At 36.0% G+C, this 19,704-nt stretch overlaps 2 protein-coding genes across 2 annotated transcripts; one reads left to right on the forward strand and one right to left on the reverse strand.

Moving 5' to 3' along the window:
• Positions 1–1,875: 1,875 nt before the first annotated feature.
• Positions 1,876–2,568, reverse strand: LOC126761753 (forkhead box protein D1-like). The gene has a single exon (XM_050478131.1). The coding sequence runs from the start codon at positions 2,566–2,568 to the stop codon at positions 1,876–1,878; it is 693 nt and encodes a 230-aa protein (XP_050334088.1).
• A 5,355-nt stretch (positions 2,569–7,923) lies between these two features.
• LOC126761754 (forkhead box protein J3-like) lies at positions 7,924–8,625 on the forward strand. Its single transcript, XM_050478132.1, has one exon. It carries the CDS (start codon positions 7,924–7,926, stop codon positions 8,623–8,625), a length of 702 nt encoding a protein of 233 aa, XP_050334089.1.
• The last annotated feature ends 11,079 nt before the right edge of the window (positions 8,626–19,704 follow it).

Here is a 19,704-nt window from a genome sequence, read left to right on the forward strand (position 1 = left end):
TTAGGTGCTCTATTAAATATCGAGTAATATTAGTTGAAGTATTAGAATATAAGTTTTGGTAATATTTTAATTTAATAAAATGTGATATAATTTAAAACATAACGGCTTTTATTTTGAGGTTTATGAAGTGTGACATATTTGATTGGTATGGTGGGTGGGTACGGTTTTTCGGAATTGTCATTTTTTAACATTGCAGCAAAAAAATTAGTTGGCAAAATCTTATATAAAAAGACAAGTAAGGAAGGGCTAAGTTCGGGTGTCACCGAACATTTTATACTCTCGAATGATAAAGTGATAAACGAGATTTCATTATCCGTCATTTACATATTTTTCAAATACCATATTTGTGTAAAGTTTTATTCCGCTATCATCATTGGTTAACGTATTCAATGGAGCTAAGAACTGCCAGATGGAATTAAAACTTTCTCTTATATTGTTCTTCCAAACAAAATGCATTAATTAAGTCTAGGATTGAGTTAGGTTAATAAGTCGCTACAAAATAGATTCCTGAACTGGTAATAAACAAGGGCAAAATAATAGATAATTTCCTCTATCTTGAAACCAGCATTAACAGCAACAACAATGTCAGCGTCAAAATCAAACGCAGAATAACACTTGCTAACAGGTACTACTTTGGACAGAGTTGACACTTGTGAAGTAAAGTCCTTTCTCGACGAACATTGACCAAACTCTCCAAGTCAGTCATTATTCCCTTCCTGTTGCAGAGGCATGGACGTAAACAATATCTTTATTTATGGCTTAGTCAACGTTATAGTTTTCGGAAGAAAATTTCTGCCATTTTATAGGCACTGGCAGGGCGTTGGCCTCTCTTCAAATAACCTTCTTTGAGCCAAGGAACGACCAAGCATCATGATATAAAAACAGACGACGTTAAGCGGGTACGCTAGACATCCGACTTACATGTCGTCCGATCACTTTGGATATAAAACAGACTTTTTTTAGGTTTCACGCAAACAACCGTTATGTGAAGAAAACTATAATACTCTCCTTAGCAAATTGTTGTCGAGAGAAACCAGATGGTCTTCTTAAAAACTGGTGTAGTACTTATTTCAGTACTTATTTCTATAATTGACTTAAGATTTTAATGCCAATCCAATGGAGAAGAACTGCCATATTTGTCTACACTTGAACAGCTGAGACGCCGAGATGCCGGTTATTGTGATATCTAAGTACTTTTAAGTATTGATACCAAAGGCTCTTAAAAACCGCCAAAGCACTTTAAGCGGTTAATATCAGATCCTCCCATTTAACCAGACTCACAGAAGATATGATATATTTCAACCTCAGTTTTGCAAAAGTTAGACAAAAGAGTACAAAGTGCCTGAACATTGCTGAAAGCAAATACTTCAGTTGATATTTGTGTTCTATAATATGCGGAAGAGATCCCATTGTCGCACAGGGGCCCTTTCATAATCAGTTCCTGTTATTTTTGTCCGAAGTCTACATATCCAGCGCTAAAACGAAAGAAGGCAATGGCGATTCCCCTCATTCCCAATCTGATATAATCGGAAAAAGAATGCCCCCTTCTGCAAACTCATAAGTATTGCTTCGTTTAGTCCCAGTCGTGTCCCCCTTCTATAGTGACATTGTAGCTGTTGTTGTTCTCTCTTGATCACACTGAAACAGCAATTTTGCTCTAATGAGAACAACAACGACTACGATTTCACTACAGAGAAGCGACGTGTCAGTGACCAAATGATACCATACCAACAAAATACCTACCACTTACTAAACCTCAAAATGAGAAATCGCCATTTTTCAAATTATATCACATTTTATTAACTTAAAATAATACTTAGAATTATATTATAATACTTCGAATAATATTACACGCTCTTTAATAGAGCACCTAAATTAAGTAGGAACTTGTTGGCCTGTTAATAAAGCCATTTGCTGCTGGTGGAAGATCAGCTTTAGGTATGTTTCGTCGCACAGCTTCTGAAGTTGTTGCTGTTGTAGTTGCAGTAGCTGCTGTTGGAAAATATGCGCTTGTTGTTGATGGAACTGATAGCACACCTGCCGCTCATGCATTGCCCGCTGTGTTGCATCTATTTCTTGTGGCGTGGGGAAATAGACTGCGTTCGGCAACTCGGGATGAGGTACGCCCGAAAGTAAGGGTCCAAATGCAGTTATATTGCCAGTAATACCACCAGCGGCCAATTCCGGACTCACGGTCCAATAGTTACCACGTCCGGGGTCGCCCAAAGGTCGTGCCACCTTCAGGAAGTGTGAGTTCGTGCTCAGTGTCTGTCTTATCTGATTCTGCCAGCTTTGCTCGTCTTTTCGGTAGTAAGGGAAGTTTTGACTAATCCAGTTCTGTATAGCACTCAATGTCAGTTTACCGTCAGGACTGCTGCGAATCGCCATGGTCACCAAATCGCTATATGTATAGTTGGGACGAATTCCACAGTTTCCTTCGTTAGATGACATCGATTCGTTCGATGACATGGATATATCAGATGGTGGTGGTGTCAACGCTGGGTTGGTGCCGTCATCGTTCGCTAACAAATTACGAATCGAGAAGCTTGATTCTAAATGTTGGGCCATTTTAGATAGCTGTTTAAGGAGATGAGTGGTTATGAGCTAAATAAAATCTCAAGTAATATTCTATGTTGAAGTCAAAAGATGACTGATGACTTTTGCTTTACAAATTTTCCTTTTTATACTCTGAAGCATTTCTTTGTTGCAAAGAACTGGGATAACTCACACTTATGTCAAAAGTGCGGCCAGAAAATCAAGGACATCAAAGGAGATCCAAGCTGACGCAACCGATGAAACCGAAGTCAAAAGTCTGACGTTCCAAAGTCTAGTAACGCAAGACAAAATAATTTAAAAACAAAAGAAGACTGACTACCATAGATAAACCTTCTAAAAATATCCTTAAAAGAGTTTAAAAAGGTCATCCCAGGTAAAACAGTGACACCGAGTCAGTTATCAGAGTACTAAGATCACCTTTTCCTTTACTGCTCTGAAAAACAGGCAGGTAGAATAATGGCGGTTATATCTTAGTAGTGGATTTGCGGTAGCTTTTCAGTGTGGTAAATGGTAAATAAAGAGACTATGCTTTTTAAAAGGCACTGTTTCATTGAGCCGTGGATAATGTACTACCTGTAATAGTAGTTGTTTTCAGAGATCCATTTATTATATTGAAGCAAATAGAATGATTTATGACTGATGATTGAAACATATTGGTGAATGACCATATTTCGATTTGTGCACCAGAAATGTCTCAGATTTACCAATTATTTCATATAAAAAAGCATGTTTCCGGAATTGTATAATAATACGTAAAACTTAATTTACTAGTATGGTCATGTAGGCAAGGCCATAGAAAGGTATTATAGCTGATGCAACCCGCAATTACAGTAGCGTGAAAACCACACTGAAGCACAATGCGATCAAGGTCAAAACCTTCCTAACAAAAAAGGCTATTGTTCGTTAGGGTATTATCCCCGCAACCGAATAAATATTGTACCCGAAAGAGCAAAGATGTTTGAGAATATTTATAAGACATACTTTGTTGAAGCTCAGGTATAAAATAGGCTATGGGTGAAATGTAGTGAACGAAAATTACTGTGGGGTTATGCTGATATGAATTAAAATACGTTCTTGTTTTGTTGGGAAAAGAAAATGGTGGGAACTACGTGCCGGTCTCCAAGTTTGGGATTCGCATTGCAAGTTTCATTACTCAGAGCTGGTATAAATGTTATATAAAGGGGTACCAACAAAAACGACGTAATGTAAAAATAAAAGAAACACATTAAATTTTGGTCCAAATGGCTTCTGTTTTTTTTATACAGATTTGTTGATTCTAAAAAAATAAGGTCTGATGATGAATCATACCACAATGCAAACCAAATGGGCAATTTGTGGGGATGCAATCGCGTTTCCTGATCTGCGCTGGGATTTGCCTCACCATTAAACCAGAAAAGCTCTTCCAGTATTCACTGGAGAAAAAGTTTTTTCGTAATATTCTTAGATAATCTCCAAGCTTTGTACCAAAATGACACATGACATAATGAAATGGCGAACTTTACAGAACACGTTGACACAAGTTGACACAAACCCGAAAAGAATCGATCCGGAGGCAGCCAGGTAGCTTGATGAATTTTCCTATGCTGCTAGGTTCCAGACATAGTTCGGGACACGGCGTAGTCGATCAGCCGCATATCATTGGGCGACTTTTCAGCATGCTAGAAACTACATCTTATTATAAGTTTTGAACTTATCCATTGTGTATGGCGTACCCTAACTGTGCAACATACATTTCTTGACAATGTTATTCTAATACGTTATTTTAAAATTGGATTCTTAAAAAAGTGTAGTATCGGCTTATGAATTTCTCTGACACTCATATACCCAATATAATGTGTTTCTACTCCTGTCAAAAAAGAATTGTGAGAGTATTCCTACTTCGGCTCTAATGTTTTCTTGCTTCTTTATAATAACGTCATACTCGCGTCAATCGAATCCTCTTTGCTGGTGTTGCAATACATATACATACTATATATAATGTATTTAACCGACTGGCAACGATGAACTCGACTGACCTGAATAGCGGTGAACAAATATGCGCACTCTATGTGAGATGTGCTGCTATTTATTTTACACTTCGCATGCATAATATTTACTGCAAAAACAACAAAACGCATTGCTGTTTACACACACATATGCTTGACTTTATTTAAATTTATATCCACCACAACTACTCATGCACATCTGTTACATTCAACGACTGCCAACATAATTCATGCAACAATAATACTATAAGAGTAGCAACAACAACAACAAATAAACGCATAACAATTACTTTTCTAACAAAACATTTAACGCTTACTCGCTTAGTTGGCTATTTGCTCGTGCTTCGCTGTGGCCACAACCAACAAATCCCTGTAGTAAACTTTAAGTGGTAAAATAATAATAAATACATAACAATGAAAGCACAACCAGCCGCTCAACTTATGTAACTAATGCGGCTCTAAGGCAGGCAATAAAAATGTGCGCAGGCATACTGAGAATAGAGTAAACAGTTAGCATTTAGTAAATGCAACAAATGTGCGTGCGTTTAACTCGCATGTTGTAACACATATTAATGCCGGTTAGTGTGTCGCTTAAGCAGCACCCTAATTACCCGCGCTCCCACTCCACCAACTCACCACCATGGCTCAACAAAGTAATGCTTTGGCGAATGGTGATGGCAATTTGACTTTTAGCGGCTGATAAACCGCAGCTTGTTGTGCTTAGACTTAAAGTCACAATTCTTTTGCTAGACTTATAACTTGTTGTTGTTGTTGTGCTTTTCATATATATTTGTTTATTTAGTTTGCGTGTTCCAGCGCTATTGACTGTGGATGGCACGAGTTCACCGCCTTCCTAGTTTACACATGCTTCTAACTGGCAAAGTCACGCAGCGATTTTCTAACAGCTCACGGCAGGCTTGAAGAGATAAGTTGCTATGCCACAGTATACTTCCATGTTGTTTTTAAGTAAAATAGGAGTATTAAACTTCCTTCTGAATGCTCTGCTATTTTATGTGAGATCTGTGAACAGAAGTTACTTCAACTGAGTAAAAGTTGTGATATCTCTTCGACCAGATATTTATAAACATGCTGAAAAAAATCTCAGAATAAGCCTCTATACTTAATAATTACTTTCCAGTCATTAATAATAAATGAAATCTACCTCTCCAATTGAAGAAATTTCGAGTGAAAACTCAATGAGTCCTACAAATTTCGAAGGCCGCAGTTGAACTAATTACAAATATTCCAAGCAATTTTAAGACTGATTTTAGACAGGAAGTTTTCATGGAAACCCAACTTATCAATCAATCGAAGATTGATAAATAGAATAAAGAAACCAGTTACAGCATTTTACACCTGTAAAAGAATGGTGGGGTACAAGGGACTAATGCACATTGGTATGGTAGCCATTTATTGGAAAGAAATACACGATAAGGCATATGGAAAGCATACAAAAAGCAGCTATGTAGTATTTCAATGCAGTTCTTAAAACAAATCCAAATCAGGCACATAACTTTATTCTACATTTACTGTCAACAGACTTGTTCTGCACACAACTGATAGTGAAGTCAGCTCTTAGACTGAGGGAATTCTCCCTGTAAGTCGCTTGTAATAAGCTGCATTAAAATATACTTAGTAAGTTGTCATTTCTAATCAAAACTGCGTATTTTTGTAAAGCTATAGAACTAAACTTAAATTCGATAGGTCACATGGTAGGCAATATTAGCTTGCGTAAGGCGTCAATTGTTCTCGGAACAACACTGAGTTTAGACGACTTTCACGAAATTCGTTATGGAGTGTACTGCGGCTTCGATTGAATCCATCATACCATCGTTAAAGCGGCCTTTGTTGAAGTTTAATTGCCAAAAATTTAATTAAGCTCATCGATGCATTATTGCGGAGATAATCTATGTCAAAAGCTATGAAAAATAATCGCTTGAAAGTGCGCACGATTTAATTAAATTTTGTGGCTCAGAACCAACGCACTATATGAATGTATAGTTGGCCAGAATTCTACAGTTCTCTTTATTAGATTACATCTATTCAATCGTTAATATAAATTCATTAGATGGTGGCGGTTTCTGTGCTGAATTGGTACAATCTTTGTTCGCTCACAAGTTATGAATAGAAAATTATGAGTTCAAACGATAAGTCATTGTGGTTTTCACAGAAGTAAATAAATTAAGTTCTCCTGCATTATTCTTTGCTAAAGCCAAAACTCACTCCATTTATGTGATACAAAGAGCTTGATTAAATCAAACTACTGTTATAAATGTGTTTATAAACCAAGGACATAACTAGTTATTAAACCCAAGGTCATAATATGGCCGCTACTTTTCGGCCACAAAAAACACCCGAAACATCTTTTGTTCTTTGTCTAACACCTACCACAAAACTAGAACATAAAACAATAGAGTTTAAAACCAAATAAATGGTCTGGAGCATTTAACGCCGGTCCTCTATCAGGTACACGATCAATGTCAAGTCAAATTATTTTCTTGGAAAATGGGTCTATATTGTCTGTGCTTTCAAACTTCGTTTATGTTCTACCAAACAACGGACGAGGTCATTAATGCAGGGTGTTTAGAAAGAGATTACATATGAAGCAGGTATAAAATTCACAGAGGCGTAATTTGAACAAAGACTGTACTGAGGTTTCACAAACCTTTCATAAAAAGATAACGCATTAATTGATAAAAAATTATAAATAATGATAAAAACGAAAACATATTTCAAATATAATTAGTAACATATAGGATCAATGTTTTCTCTCAAATAAACTTAAATCAACTCAAACCAATACAAACATCAAGATTTGAGGTTAATCCTCGAAATATTAATTTTATCCTAAGATGCTTTTATAAGTTTGATCTTAATGGATTAACGACGTAGCCTTGAAAAGTAAATTACCGGATAAATTGAGTCACCTTGAACATATTCCACAGCTGCTTTTTATTCACAGCAATTAAAAAAAGGTTACTTTAGTACACCTGAATATGATCACCAGCGTCTCTTTTTTACCTGTTATGGATTTTTTTTTTAAATATTCTAAAGATATTCCATGTAAGAGCTTCTATTTTCTATTGTTTTTATAAAAACTCCATTGTTCTTAAGATATTACACTTTAGGACATCAGATTTTTTAAGGCCCTTTATAGCAATTACGTTAATTTTAATCCTTTTTCTTGACCTTAATTTTAAGACCGCAATTTTGCAACCTTGAGTAAGACAAACTCTTTGCAACACTGAAATAAATAAATTAGGGTATAAAAGAGAAAAATTTCTAAGGAAAATCATCAGTCATCTTCTGGTTTTCACACAGAATATCACTCGAGAACTTAGCTTATCTCATATACACTCATCTCTTTAAGTAGTTATCCACAATGTACCAACATTTTGAATCAAGCTTTTCAATTCGTAATTTGTTAGCGAACGCAGACGGCACCAACCCAGCGCTGTCACCACCAACATCTAATAGATCCATATCACCGAACGAGTCGATGTCGTCTGACGAAGACAACTGTGGTAGTCGGCCCAACTATTCGTACAGTGAGTTGGTAACCATGGCAATACGTAGCAGTCCTGAAGGCAAACTTACTTCGAATGCTATACAGAACTGGATTAGTGAAAACTTCCCTTACTACCGCAAAGAAGAGCAGGGCTGGCAGAATAGGATAAAGCAGACTCTGAGTACAAGCTCTTGTTTTTGCAAAATTCGTCGAGCTATAAATGACCCTGGGCGTGGATGTTATTGGACGATTAGTCCAGAAGAGGGAGCCCTTCAGGCCCAACAGCCGATTGTTGACGGTGAGACGGTCATTGCAGCAATGGTGAAAGGTGTATCGGATCCTCAGGCTCCAAATGCGGTGTACTTTCCCACACCACAAGAAATGCTGGGAGCAGCTCATCAGACCATGTTGGCTCAGTCGCTACACGAGCAAGAAACCTGGTACCAACACCACTTGGAACAAGCCCTACTCATAGAGCAGATGCTGCTAGCCCTGCAGCTACAGCAGATTCATCAACAGCTCGAATATCACAAACGGCAAATTGCCTTTTTAATGAATCAGCCAATATCAGCGTAAGTAGTATTTTACCTATGGTATCGGAAGAAAGTTAAGAGATGATTTTCGTACCACCAACAACAAGCGTTTTTATTACAGTGGCAAGTGCAGCAGCAATATCTTCAGAACGGTGATAAAGTATGCCAAAACAAATCTCTATCCATTTTTGTTATCGAAATATTTATTGATATTAGTTTAAGAATTATAGTAGATACAATAATATTCGAAGTTAATAAAATTTGAAAAACAAAAATATTATAAACTTTACTTAATCTTATTAAAGTTACCCGTGTTGGTAGAAGTCGGGCACACTTAACCTCTTATTCATGCTTTTGGTATTATATTCGGTGATGATTTTCGCCGAATGCGATTTTGTTCTCTTAGATTTGGTAACAAAACGTTTTATAGACATTTTACTTAAATCTTTGACGTGGTAAAATCTAAAATTCTAAAAGTCTTTAGAGGAAAGAAACATAGTTTAAATCTCACAATTTTGACCTTGAGATTCTAATTAGCGAATATTATATATTCAGATATGATGAACTGAACAGAATCGGAGGAGAAGTTGTGTGCTGTTCCCACTGATGTTTGTAGATAGATATACATATACTATAGATATAGAATTTCATATGATGGTTTTGCAATATCAGTTTGCGCAGCAATAACTGATTTTAGACAACTTTCACGAAAGGGTGAGACAATCCACGTAGAAAGTTGCGAGAATTATCGCGCCAAAATGTTTATGATTTAATTCCATTATTAAGCAGAGATGAATATTTCAAGTTACTGTAAAGAACATACTGTATGTAAAACTTCAAAAATATAAAACTTTACGATAAAGCTGTTAGTTGCCAGTTTGCAACAATTGGTTATATACAAATAGCTAAAAGTCTTTGAAATCAATAAATTCTCTTCTGGTTGCATAGAAGATAGTGAAAGAATGGTTGATCTCTTAGTGGATCTAATATGCTTTTAGACGATAAACGCGCAATGTTTCAGGACATGGGAATATTATTAACAAGTTCCGCAATCTCCAAACAAATAATTAAAAAAATGAAAATTATTATGGTAATCTGAAATCATATTATACAATAATATTAGCCAATAATTGCAAAAAAAATATCATGATACGCAAAAATTATGTTATTCAGTTTTATGGGTCCCGAAAATTTTCGATATCCCGAAATCAATAATTGCAAAAAAAATATCATGGTACATTAAAATCATGTTATACAGTTTTATGGGTCCCGAAAATTTTCGGGATCCCGAAAGCAATGATTGTAAGAAATTATAATGGTACACGAAAGTAATGTTATGCAACCTTATTTCCCCCAAAAATTTTTGTTATCCCGAAATCAATTAAATCAAAAATCGATATTTTCATACGCTGAAAGAATGTTATACAACCGTATGGGTCTATAAACTTTCGGGATACCGGAATTTGTCATTTCAAATAGTAATATTGGATTAGTATATTGTTATCATATGTCTTATAAATATAAAACTGTTAAGTACCAAAATTTTATAAATATAATATACTTAAATATATGCACATCTGTCTGACTTAATCTTGAATATTCTATGAAAGTATAAATAGATATTCTAAACACTCAAAATTAATCCCCTTCAAGTTTCACAAACATATACATACATATGTACATAGTATGTATGTGAACATTTATTTCATTATTCCTTAAGCCTTAAGTACACTAGGCGACGAGCCTAAGATAATGTTTAATTAAAAAGTTCAATCTTAACAAAAAATGTAAGTAAAGCAAAGTGTGTGTTTTAATAAAAATAGAGCCACAGCAAGTTGTGTAACAATTTTATAAGTAAGTGTGAAGGATATGGCTGTCTGCAGGCAATTGCATAGAGCCACGCCGTATTTGCCTCAACACCAACACTATTTACCCAAGCAGTGTTGGACAAGCAGGCAACCATTTTTTGTTGGCGAAACCCAAAAAGTTTTGTCAAATCGTCTTTGCTCCTAACATGAATATTTACTCGACCACATCTAAATGCCTCGGCATTTGTATACACACATACACAGCAGTGCCCGTGTGTGTGTGTAGTAAAGCGGATTATGAGCTTTTCGGGTTGGCTCTGCATAAAAAGGGTTCAACGGCAATATGTGGCGTGTTTCAGTTGTTGAATGTTTATTATTTTATGCGCATACAAAAACATGCACGCACACACACACGCATACACACAATTTACATTTATGCATGTCTGTTATTTTAGTATGCAAATGTGTGCTCATACATTGTGTGAGCTTATGTTTGAATATGAACAGCAGAAAACACTAAAATATTTGGTCCATACTACTGATTGTGCAAACGTTTCAATTATGAAGTGTCAAGCCCATTTAGGCGGCAAAAGTACACACACACAACCACACCACGTACAACAGCAACTGCTGCCGCTGGTGGCTTGAAGCACTTGAGAGTAGACAGCGCAAGGGTTGCCACACACATGCATATCGAGTTAGAGTTTCATCTGAAAGTGTTTATTATTTTGACTAGTCTGGTTGATAAATGAAACCGCTGCACGTGTATGAGTACTACCGTTATTAATATACAGTTATATATTATAAATATTAGTTTAGGTATATGAGGTTTATTTAAATATTGCACTCTTATGTCTGCCTCAAAATTAAATAATATTGAAAATTGCATTGTAGCTCTGATAGTTGTAGAGTGAAGAGGACTGTCGCTAAATTGAAATGGGTTGACAGCGTAGAGAAAAAGTAATGGTATGTAAATGTAGACACATATATGTATGTATATACATACATATAGCATATAGTCTTCCTTTACTTACTCATTCCGGTTAAAGTAGCAGCTTTAAAGAAATTTTATTTATAAAGGTGAATTTGAAATTGAGTATTGTTTATAATTTTGAGGGATTTCGATTGTAATCCAAAAATCGATAATTATCTGTATATTGCAAAGAACAAGAAAACAAATTTGAAATGAACTCCCACAGAAAGCTGTATATAAGATATCAAAATATATTTATTACCTTTCACAGGTTTATTTCTTTTAACATAAAAAGGGACAAATAAATCTTTTTCTTTTTTGATCGCTCAGTTTCTACGTCAACTACATGCTATAGTTATCCGAACAATATTTACGGGTTATTGTGTGTATATTGTGTTGTTGTCTTAGGCAATAATCTGTGCCAAATGTTGAGGATACCTTGTCAAATAAAAAGTTTTCCGTACAAGATCTTCAGTTTGATCGTTCGGTTCATACGACAGCTACAAACTATAGTTATCCGATCTGAACAATTTCTTCTGATTTTACAGCAATGCCTGGGGTTAAAATCTTTGCCAAAAGTCGTGAAGTTAGCTTTTCAAATTAAAATGTTTTCCATAGAAGGACTTGGCCGATTTCGGCCGTTGGGACATATGAACAGCTATTTAAGGAGAAATAGAGTTGTGCAAAATTTCATATCGATATCTCAAAACTGTCTCTAAGAAATTATTAGATGCCTGTCAGAAGACAAAACAGTCTTAGTTAATGTTCAGAGTTATCAGAAAAAATAAATTCTATAAATAATTTCAATGCTTAAACAGCTCATCCATGATTATTGTTACAGTAGCTCGGAATGCTCGTACCATTATTAGCTTGACGAGTGACTGTATTTGATACTGCTTTCAATTTTCCAGATTTTCAAAGATTTGAAAATATTTTCTTCAATACCAGTATCATCGCTTTAAAGCTGTTTTTCCTTTAACTTCCTTGGTTATCTATGCGACTATTGCCTGTCTATACCATACTTTTTTATATTTACAGAGGTGTGCTCTATAAGAATATATACGCGTCTCTTCATTGTAGGGCATGAATGTCATCACACTTTGCCACAGTGCAAATAACTGTAAATAAATCAAAAATAAGCATTTAATTTATATTACGAATGGTCATGCCATTTTCAAATCACACATCTACACATACAAACATAATATATGTAGTTTACATCATTGCTAGCCATGGCGTATGAGTAACCTCGGCGAATTTCTCCATGTCTGCATATTTTCAATTTCATCGCAAGTCACACTAATGCATACCCCATTTTAATGGCTGATCATTGTGCTGCAACACAGAGAAGTCGACCACCGTTATACAAGAGCAACAGTCGAACGCGTAACACCGCATAACGATTTAAACCGCAAAAGAAAATCGAAATTGGCGCAAAAACGAAAAATTGCAGGTGGCGGTAAAATTGACAGCGGTTTACTTCACTTTACAAACGAACATCGAGGACGGGAGGAGTAATGCATTTTTAAGCTCTCTTTGTTTTGTTGTTAATTTTACTGTTTGCAATGTGCCTTGCTATCTTTATACATTTACAATGTTGTCCACATTCCTTTGTTTTATTTTCCTTTATTTAATTTTTTTTTAAGAACTTGGGAGAAAATCTGCTAAGTCTCTAAACACAAAAGCAAGAGCTCACTACGAATTTTCTATGAAAGAACTTAAAACCACCATCATCAAAGAAATCAAAGAAACGCCCTTCAAACCATTATGTTAGTCGAATTAACATACTATGTTGGTAGCTTAAAGACTGCTGTAAATGGCACACAAAAATTTCGAGTACTTATGAAACCGACCCCATAACTTTTTCGTAACTTGAATAACGGAATTACTGCACGACCAAATAAAATTCACTCCTCATGTTGATTTTACTTATCAATTTATCTCTCAGTTCAAACCATCATCAAAAAATATAATACTGAAACGAAATGAAAAGTACATCCAACAAAGTGGGTGAACCTGACTACAACAAACCCTACAAATTTTTATAATAAAAGTAAAGTATTTAGTACTTTGTTTTTTAGATTTTATTAACTTATAATGTTATATGTTCAATAATTCTTAAACTAATATCACAAACTAATAGAGTAAATAAATAGGATTTTTTTGGTATACTCCATCCATCTATTTTTTGTTGGTGGCAAGCAAACCATTGTTGAAGCCTCTCTCGACAGAAAAGATAAAATATTACTTCAGCTGATTCTTGTTGGTGGAAAACAAATTTTTTATACAGCTCCTCATACTGCTGTTGAATCTACTGTTGCCGCGTTGGATTATCAGCTGCTGTTCCAGAAGTTGCGATTTTTGCTGGTGATATTGGTACCAAGCATGTTGCTGATGGGCTCCCTGTACTTCTTGTGGTGTGGGAAACTACACCGCATTTGGAGCCTGAGGATGTAGTACACCATTCAGCATCGCTCCAAGCACTGCCTCACCGCCAACTGCCGGCTGCTGGGTCTGAAGTGCTCTCTTTTCCGGACTGATCGCCCAATAATTTCCACGCCCAGGGTGATAGTGGTGTTTTTAACATACATATATACATTTAACTGTAAAAACTTTGATTGAAATGCTTTATGTTTAAGGTGGTTGTTTTTTTATGACCATTAACTGTTAACCACATAGCCAAAATAGTTGAAGCTATTGGGATATTAGGCTGTTAAAATACATTGAAATTATGTTAACATTTGCAATACAGTTATATTTCAGACTTTTCAGACATGCTTGTTTTAGTCCAATATTGACTTTTGCATTTCTCTTCCTATCCGATTCTGTTCAATATTTCAACAGGGGTCACACTACAGAGATATTTTACGTTATTAAACAACAATTATTCTCACCATGTCTGCATCCACCATTAAAGTTTGGTGTTGCTTGTTCTTAAAACTACTTTACTTCATTTATTTTATTCGCCTTACACTTTGCAACACGTTGCAATATTCCAGGGTTCCAGGGAGCAAAAGGTACAAAAGTTAAGCTGCTGTACGTTATTTGTTTGACGCAGGCTGCCACCAAAGCGTGCATATATTTACAGACTCAGCGTCAAAAACACACACATACATACATATGTACAGCGAATGAAATTCGTCTTGCATTCAGGTTGTGCCGCGAATGATTACTGTGATGAATGTTTGCGATATTCGCGGCTCTTGCCGCCTCCCAATTCCCACTGCTAAGTTATATTGCATGGAATAATTTCTTGCTCACTGTTCCCTTTTGCTCAGCCACGCTTCAGCGTTTTTGCGCTCATACCACTTGCATCAGCATTCCGCGGAGAATTGAATCATTCCTGCTCCAATGCCTGCCAAACACATACAGACACGTGCAAATATGCACACATGCTGTGTGGCTCACAGCAGTTACCAGCGGACGACATCACTTCCGCCACCTTATTTCGCGTAAGAAATCATAAAAAAGGTTAAATTCAAATTGGATTGTATTGCTGGCGTTCACATCCATTTGTAAGGGTGTTGGTGCGAAAAGTAAGTTGCCATATGGCTTCATACAGTGTGTATGCGTTCGGACGACGTGCCAAATGTCTTGAGTTCATTTCCAAGTCAAATCGTAACATTACAAAGCACACAGAAAAATATATCTGTCTTAACAACTTGCTTGGTCTGCTCAAGCAAAGCTTCTCGTAGAAATATGAAGACAGTTTAAACCCACACACAATCTAAAAGCGCCCTAAAATTGTATGCGAAGCTTGGCCCAACTCCGCTTGCGTAGCACACACTTTGCATAACATCATTGTTATAAAACAAAAAATTATTTTGTTTTATATTTATTTGCTTGCACTTGCTTTTGTCTCTGCCGTAGCACACAGATTAAGTTACACATAACGCTTCATATGAATTCTGTATGATATTGTGAAATAAATGATGCAAATGAAAAATGAACGGAAACCGTATATAAATGCGCAACACTTGCTGCAGTGCCACAAAGCGTTGCGGCAGCAACTTTAAGTCCATTTACCTTGCAATTTGCTCACAAATAAATACCGTATTTAAAATGACCGAACTCGAGGAAAAGGAAAGAATATTGCTTTAATTAAGAAGTATTATGAAAGTAAAAGGTTATGATTCCTCAAATGCTGTTTTTTATGAGTTGCATATAATTTAATAGGAAACATCTCGGTTCAAATAAAACTTATATACAAAGAAGCGCACACCCTTAAGATATATTTACTCGTACACGAAACACTGGAAGCTTTGACCAAAGCTTTGACTAAAAATACTCGTCCAAGTTCTATAGCTATAAACTTCGAATTTTCCTGTTCGATCTTTAATAGTTGTACTAAAGATCGGACTCTTGTTGTTAATATAATTACTTCTAACGGAACAGTTACTTTCTTTTTGATTAATTTTTATAAATTATCCAAGCTCTATCATCTTCTCAGACAATGCTCATACCCAGCTTAATGGTGAGTCAAATCCTCGTGGGGTTCAGAAACGAAAGGCTGAAAGTTGTTTTCAATCACTAAATTTCACCAAGCGACTATTTTTTACCTTCAAAAATTAAGTCTTATATAGATCCTCCAACTCCTTTGTTCATTCGGCTACAATAATTTTACGGTTGCGGCGGATAATACCTTAATGAACAATAGCTGCTTTAAGTCACTTAGGTCAGTGATGTTTTGACCTTGATCCCATTGTGCTTTAGTGCGGTTTTCACGCAACAGTAGTTGCGGGTTGCATAAGCTATAGCTCTTTTTGATGACCTTGACAATATGGCCATACTTTTCATATAAATTTGACGTAGTTTTATACAATTCCGGGAATAATACAAAAAATTTTCTTTTAGATTGCCTGAAAAATTCTCAATATGTGCGATCTCTGGTACACAAATGGAAACATGGTAAATCAAAATCATTTTTCAGTCATCAATCATATATCATACTATTTACATCTACTATATAACAAATATATTTCTGGCACTCTGCAATGGCTCTCTGAAAACAACCCCATCCCATACTATTACAGGGGAATATGCGTTCTGATATACCATTTTCCATGTCCCAAGCTCAGTTCTATTACCAACATTACAAGTACCACCTGCTGCTAGTTCTGGGTTAATGGAAAAAATATTTCCCGCCCGCGGTAGGTATGGAGGTTACTCAGTTGAATTACACACCCAAGGTCACCATGTGGCCCACCACTGCTGCTTTAAAAACTAGTCGTTTTTTCTGAGATCACCGTTCTTCATAAGTGGAGGATAAAAAATATTTTAAAACAATACATTCTGAAAACAAAAGCTAGCTTATTACAGGTAAAAGAACAATGCTGCTCTAAACGACTTCTGCAGAAAAATTTTCTATACTGTCTGAGCTTTGAACTCCTTTTTGCTCAACAGCCAAGGTCTCTAACCCAGTACCCTTTAAATAGCGTAGTCTATTTTACACACTAGAACTTCATCGGTCAACTGCTTAACCTTGAAAAGTAAATATTACTGGATAACCGCTAAGTTCGGTTACCTTGAACATTTATCACACTGAAAAGCTACCGAACAACCACTACTTAGACATAAGCGCCATCCGTCTACCTGTCCGTTATTCAAAACACTAAAAGGAAAGGTGAACTTAATATTCGAATAACTGAGTCGGCGTCGCTGTTTTACCTGAGATATTTTCAAACTCTTTTATATATATTTCTTCAAAGGTCTGTCTTTTATTGTTTTTAAATTACATTGTTCCTGCGTTGAAAGACTTTACAACGTTAGACTTTTGACTTCGGTTTTATTGTGTCAACTTAGATCTCTCTTGGTGATCATGATTTTCTTCCCGCACTTTGGCAATAAGTTTGAGTTAATCCAACTCTTTGGAATGCAGAAATGCTTTAGGGTATAAAAAAGAAAATTTGTAGGGTCATCAGTCATCTACCACTTAAGATTTTATTTAGCTCATAACCACTCAGCTCTCCAAACAGCTATCCAAAATGGTCCAACATTTAGAATCAAGCTTCTCGATTCGTAATTTGTTAGCGAACGATGACGGCACCAACCCACCAACGAAGTAAAATCGCCCCAACTATACATATAGCGATATATCCATGGCGAATGAATCGATGTCAGTCCAACGAGGGTAAACTGACAAATGAGTCCCAACTATACAGAACTGGATTAGTCAAATTCCGATACTACCGGAAAGACGAGCAAGGCTGGCAGAATCTGATAAGACAGACACTGAGCACGAACTCACATTTCCTGAAGGTGCCACGACCTTTGGGCGACCCCGGACGTGGTAACTATTGGACTGTGAGTCCGGAATTGGCCGCTGGTGGTATTGCTAGCAATGGAACTGCATTTGGGCCCTTACTTTCGGGCGTACCTCATCCCGAGTTGCCGAACGCAGTCTATTTCCCCACACCGCAAGAAATAGATGCAACACAGCGGACAATGCATGGGCAGCAGGGGCGGCAGTTCCATCAACAACAAGCGCATATTTTGCAACAACAACTACTGCAACTGCAACAGCAACCACTTCAGAAGCTTTACGACGAAACATATCTAAGGCTGATCTTCCACCAGCAGCAATTTGCTTTCTTAACCATCCAGCAAAGTCCTATTTAATTTAGGTGCTCTCCTTTAGTAGTGTGTAATATTATTTGAAGTATTATAATATAATTTTTGGTAATACATAGCTTAAGTTAATAAAATGTGATACAATTTAAAAAATAGCGGTTTTCGCTTTTAGGTTTATGAAGTGTTACATAATTTATTGGTGTGTTAGGTAGCTTCGGAATAGTATTTTTTTTAATTGCATAAAAAAATCATTTTGCAAAAACTTGTTTGAAGCAAGTTAGAAACTGCTCGGGTTCGGGTGTAACCGAACATTTTATACCTTGCAACTTGCAAGAATCAAAGACAGGGAAATACTTTAAGTTTTAGAACGAAATAAAAACAATTTTGTATAGACGTATATATGCTACATCCTATACTGACGGACACATAAGGTTTGTTAGAAAAACGGAGACCATTATACTTAGTATATGGAAGTTGAGGCAGTATCGACCAGCTTTTATCTATTTACCACTACCACATACTATAAGCATGGCACATACTAAAGAAGTCACGCTCTCTCATTTTTATTTAGTTAACTCACATATTGGCCGTTATATGCAGTACAAAGTCACCAGGAAATTCGAAAATCTTAATATTTGGTATGTGAAGGGTAGGAACAGTATAAGCCCGATTCAATTCGTTTTTATCATACAGACACACCATTATCAGAGAAAGAATAATCCTTAAATTGCAATCTCATACTTTGACCGTTAGCCGAACGATTTTCTTGCCTATAACCGCTTGAGCGGTATCTCCGACAATAAAGAAGAATAATTAGTCTATTAATAAAATTTGAAAATTAGTCCAATGGAGCTAAGAACAGGCATTTCGTGCGTGAAATCGTTGCGAATGTTGGAAAGAGTTAAGGTACAAAGTCTTCAAAGACGGTCGAGAGATCGTTAAAGACATACCTCGTTCTGGATCCATAACCAAGTCTCTTTGGACATGGTTGATCGTGCGAATTCCGATCCCTCAATCATAGAGAACATTATAACTGAAGACAGGACAAGGGTGTATCAGTTTGACATACGAACAAGTCAACAATCATCGGAATGGAGCACGTTTTCAGTCGATCAAAGCTGAAGACCATACCAAAAAGCGTTTCAAAGACTGGAAAATCGTTGGCATAAGTGTACTGCATCTGACAACAAAAAATATTGATGAATAATTAAATATTTTCTGTTTAAATTACAATTTCCGGGCACTTTTTCGGCACAAAAAAGACAAAAAATAGAATAGAAAGTGACTGGATATTTCTACCGCAGCTACTTTCATATAACTATGCTACAAAATAAACTTTACTAAAAGCAAGTAGTACAGTTGATATTTTAAGTTCTAAAATATGTCGAGAAGATCCTTTTGCCTCACAGAGGAAAATTTCTTGCGAGCTCCAGAAGTCCAACGCTAAAACGAAAGAAGAAAATATAGTACCTAATCCGACGTAATCGGCAAAAGAATCCAGAATAGTGACGAGTTCATAATTAATGCCTGATTTAGTCTAAGGCGTGCCCCAATTCCGTAGTGATAACATAGTTGTTATTGTCTCTCTTGATTACTTTGAAACGGCAACCTGATGATACCATACCAACAAAATACCTCCCAATTTATAAACTTCAAAACGAAAAGCAGCTATTTTCTAAGTTATATCACATTTTATTAACTTAAAATATTACTAAAACTTATATTATAATACTTCAAATTATATTACACGCTCTTTAATAGAGCACCTAAA

The sequence above is a fragment of the Bactrocera neohumeralis genome, chromosome 6 (assembly GCF_024586455.1).
Source record: "Bactrocera neohumeralis isolate Rockhampton chromosome 6, APGP_CSIRO_Bneo_wtdbg2-racon-allhic-juicebox.fasta_v2, whole genome shotgun sequence".
NCBI classification, from domain to species: domain Eukaryota; kingdom Metazoa; phylum Arthropoda; class Insecta; order Diptera; family Tephritidae; genus Bactrocera; species Bactrocera neohumeralis.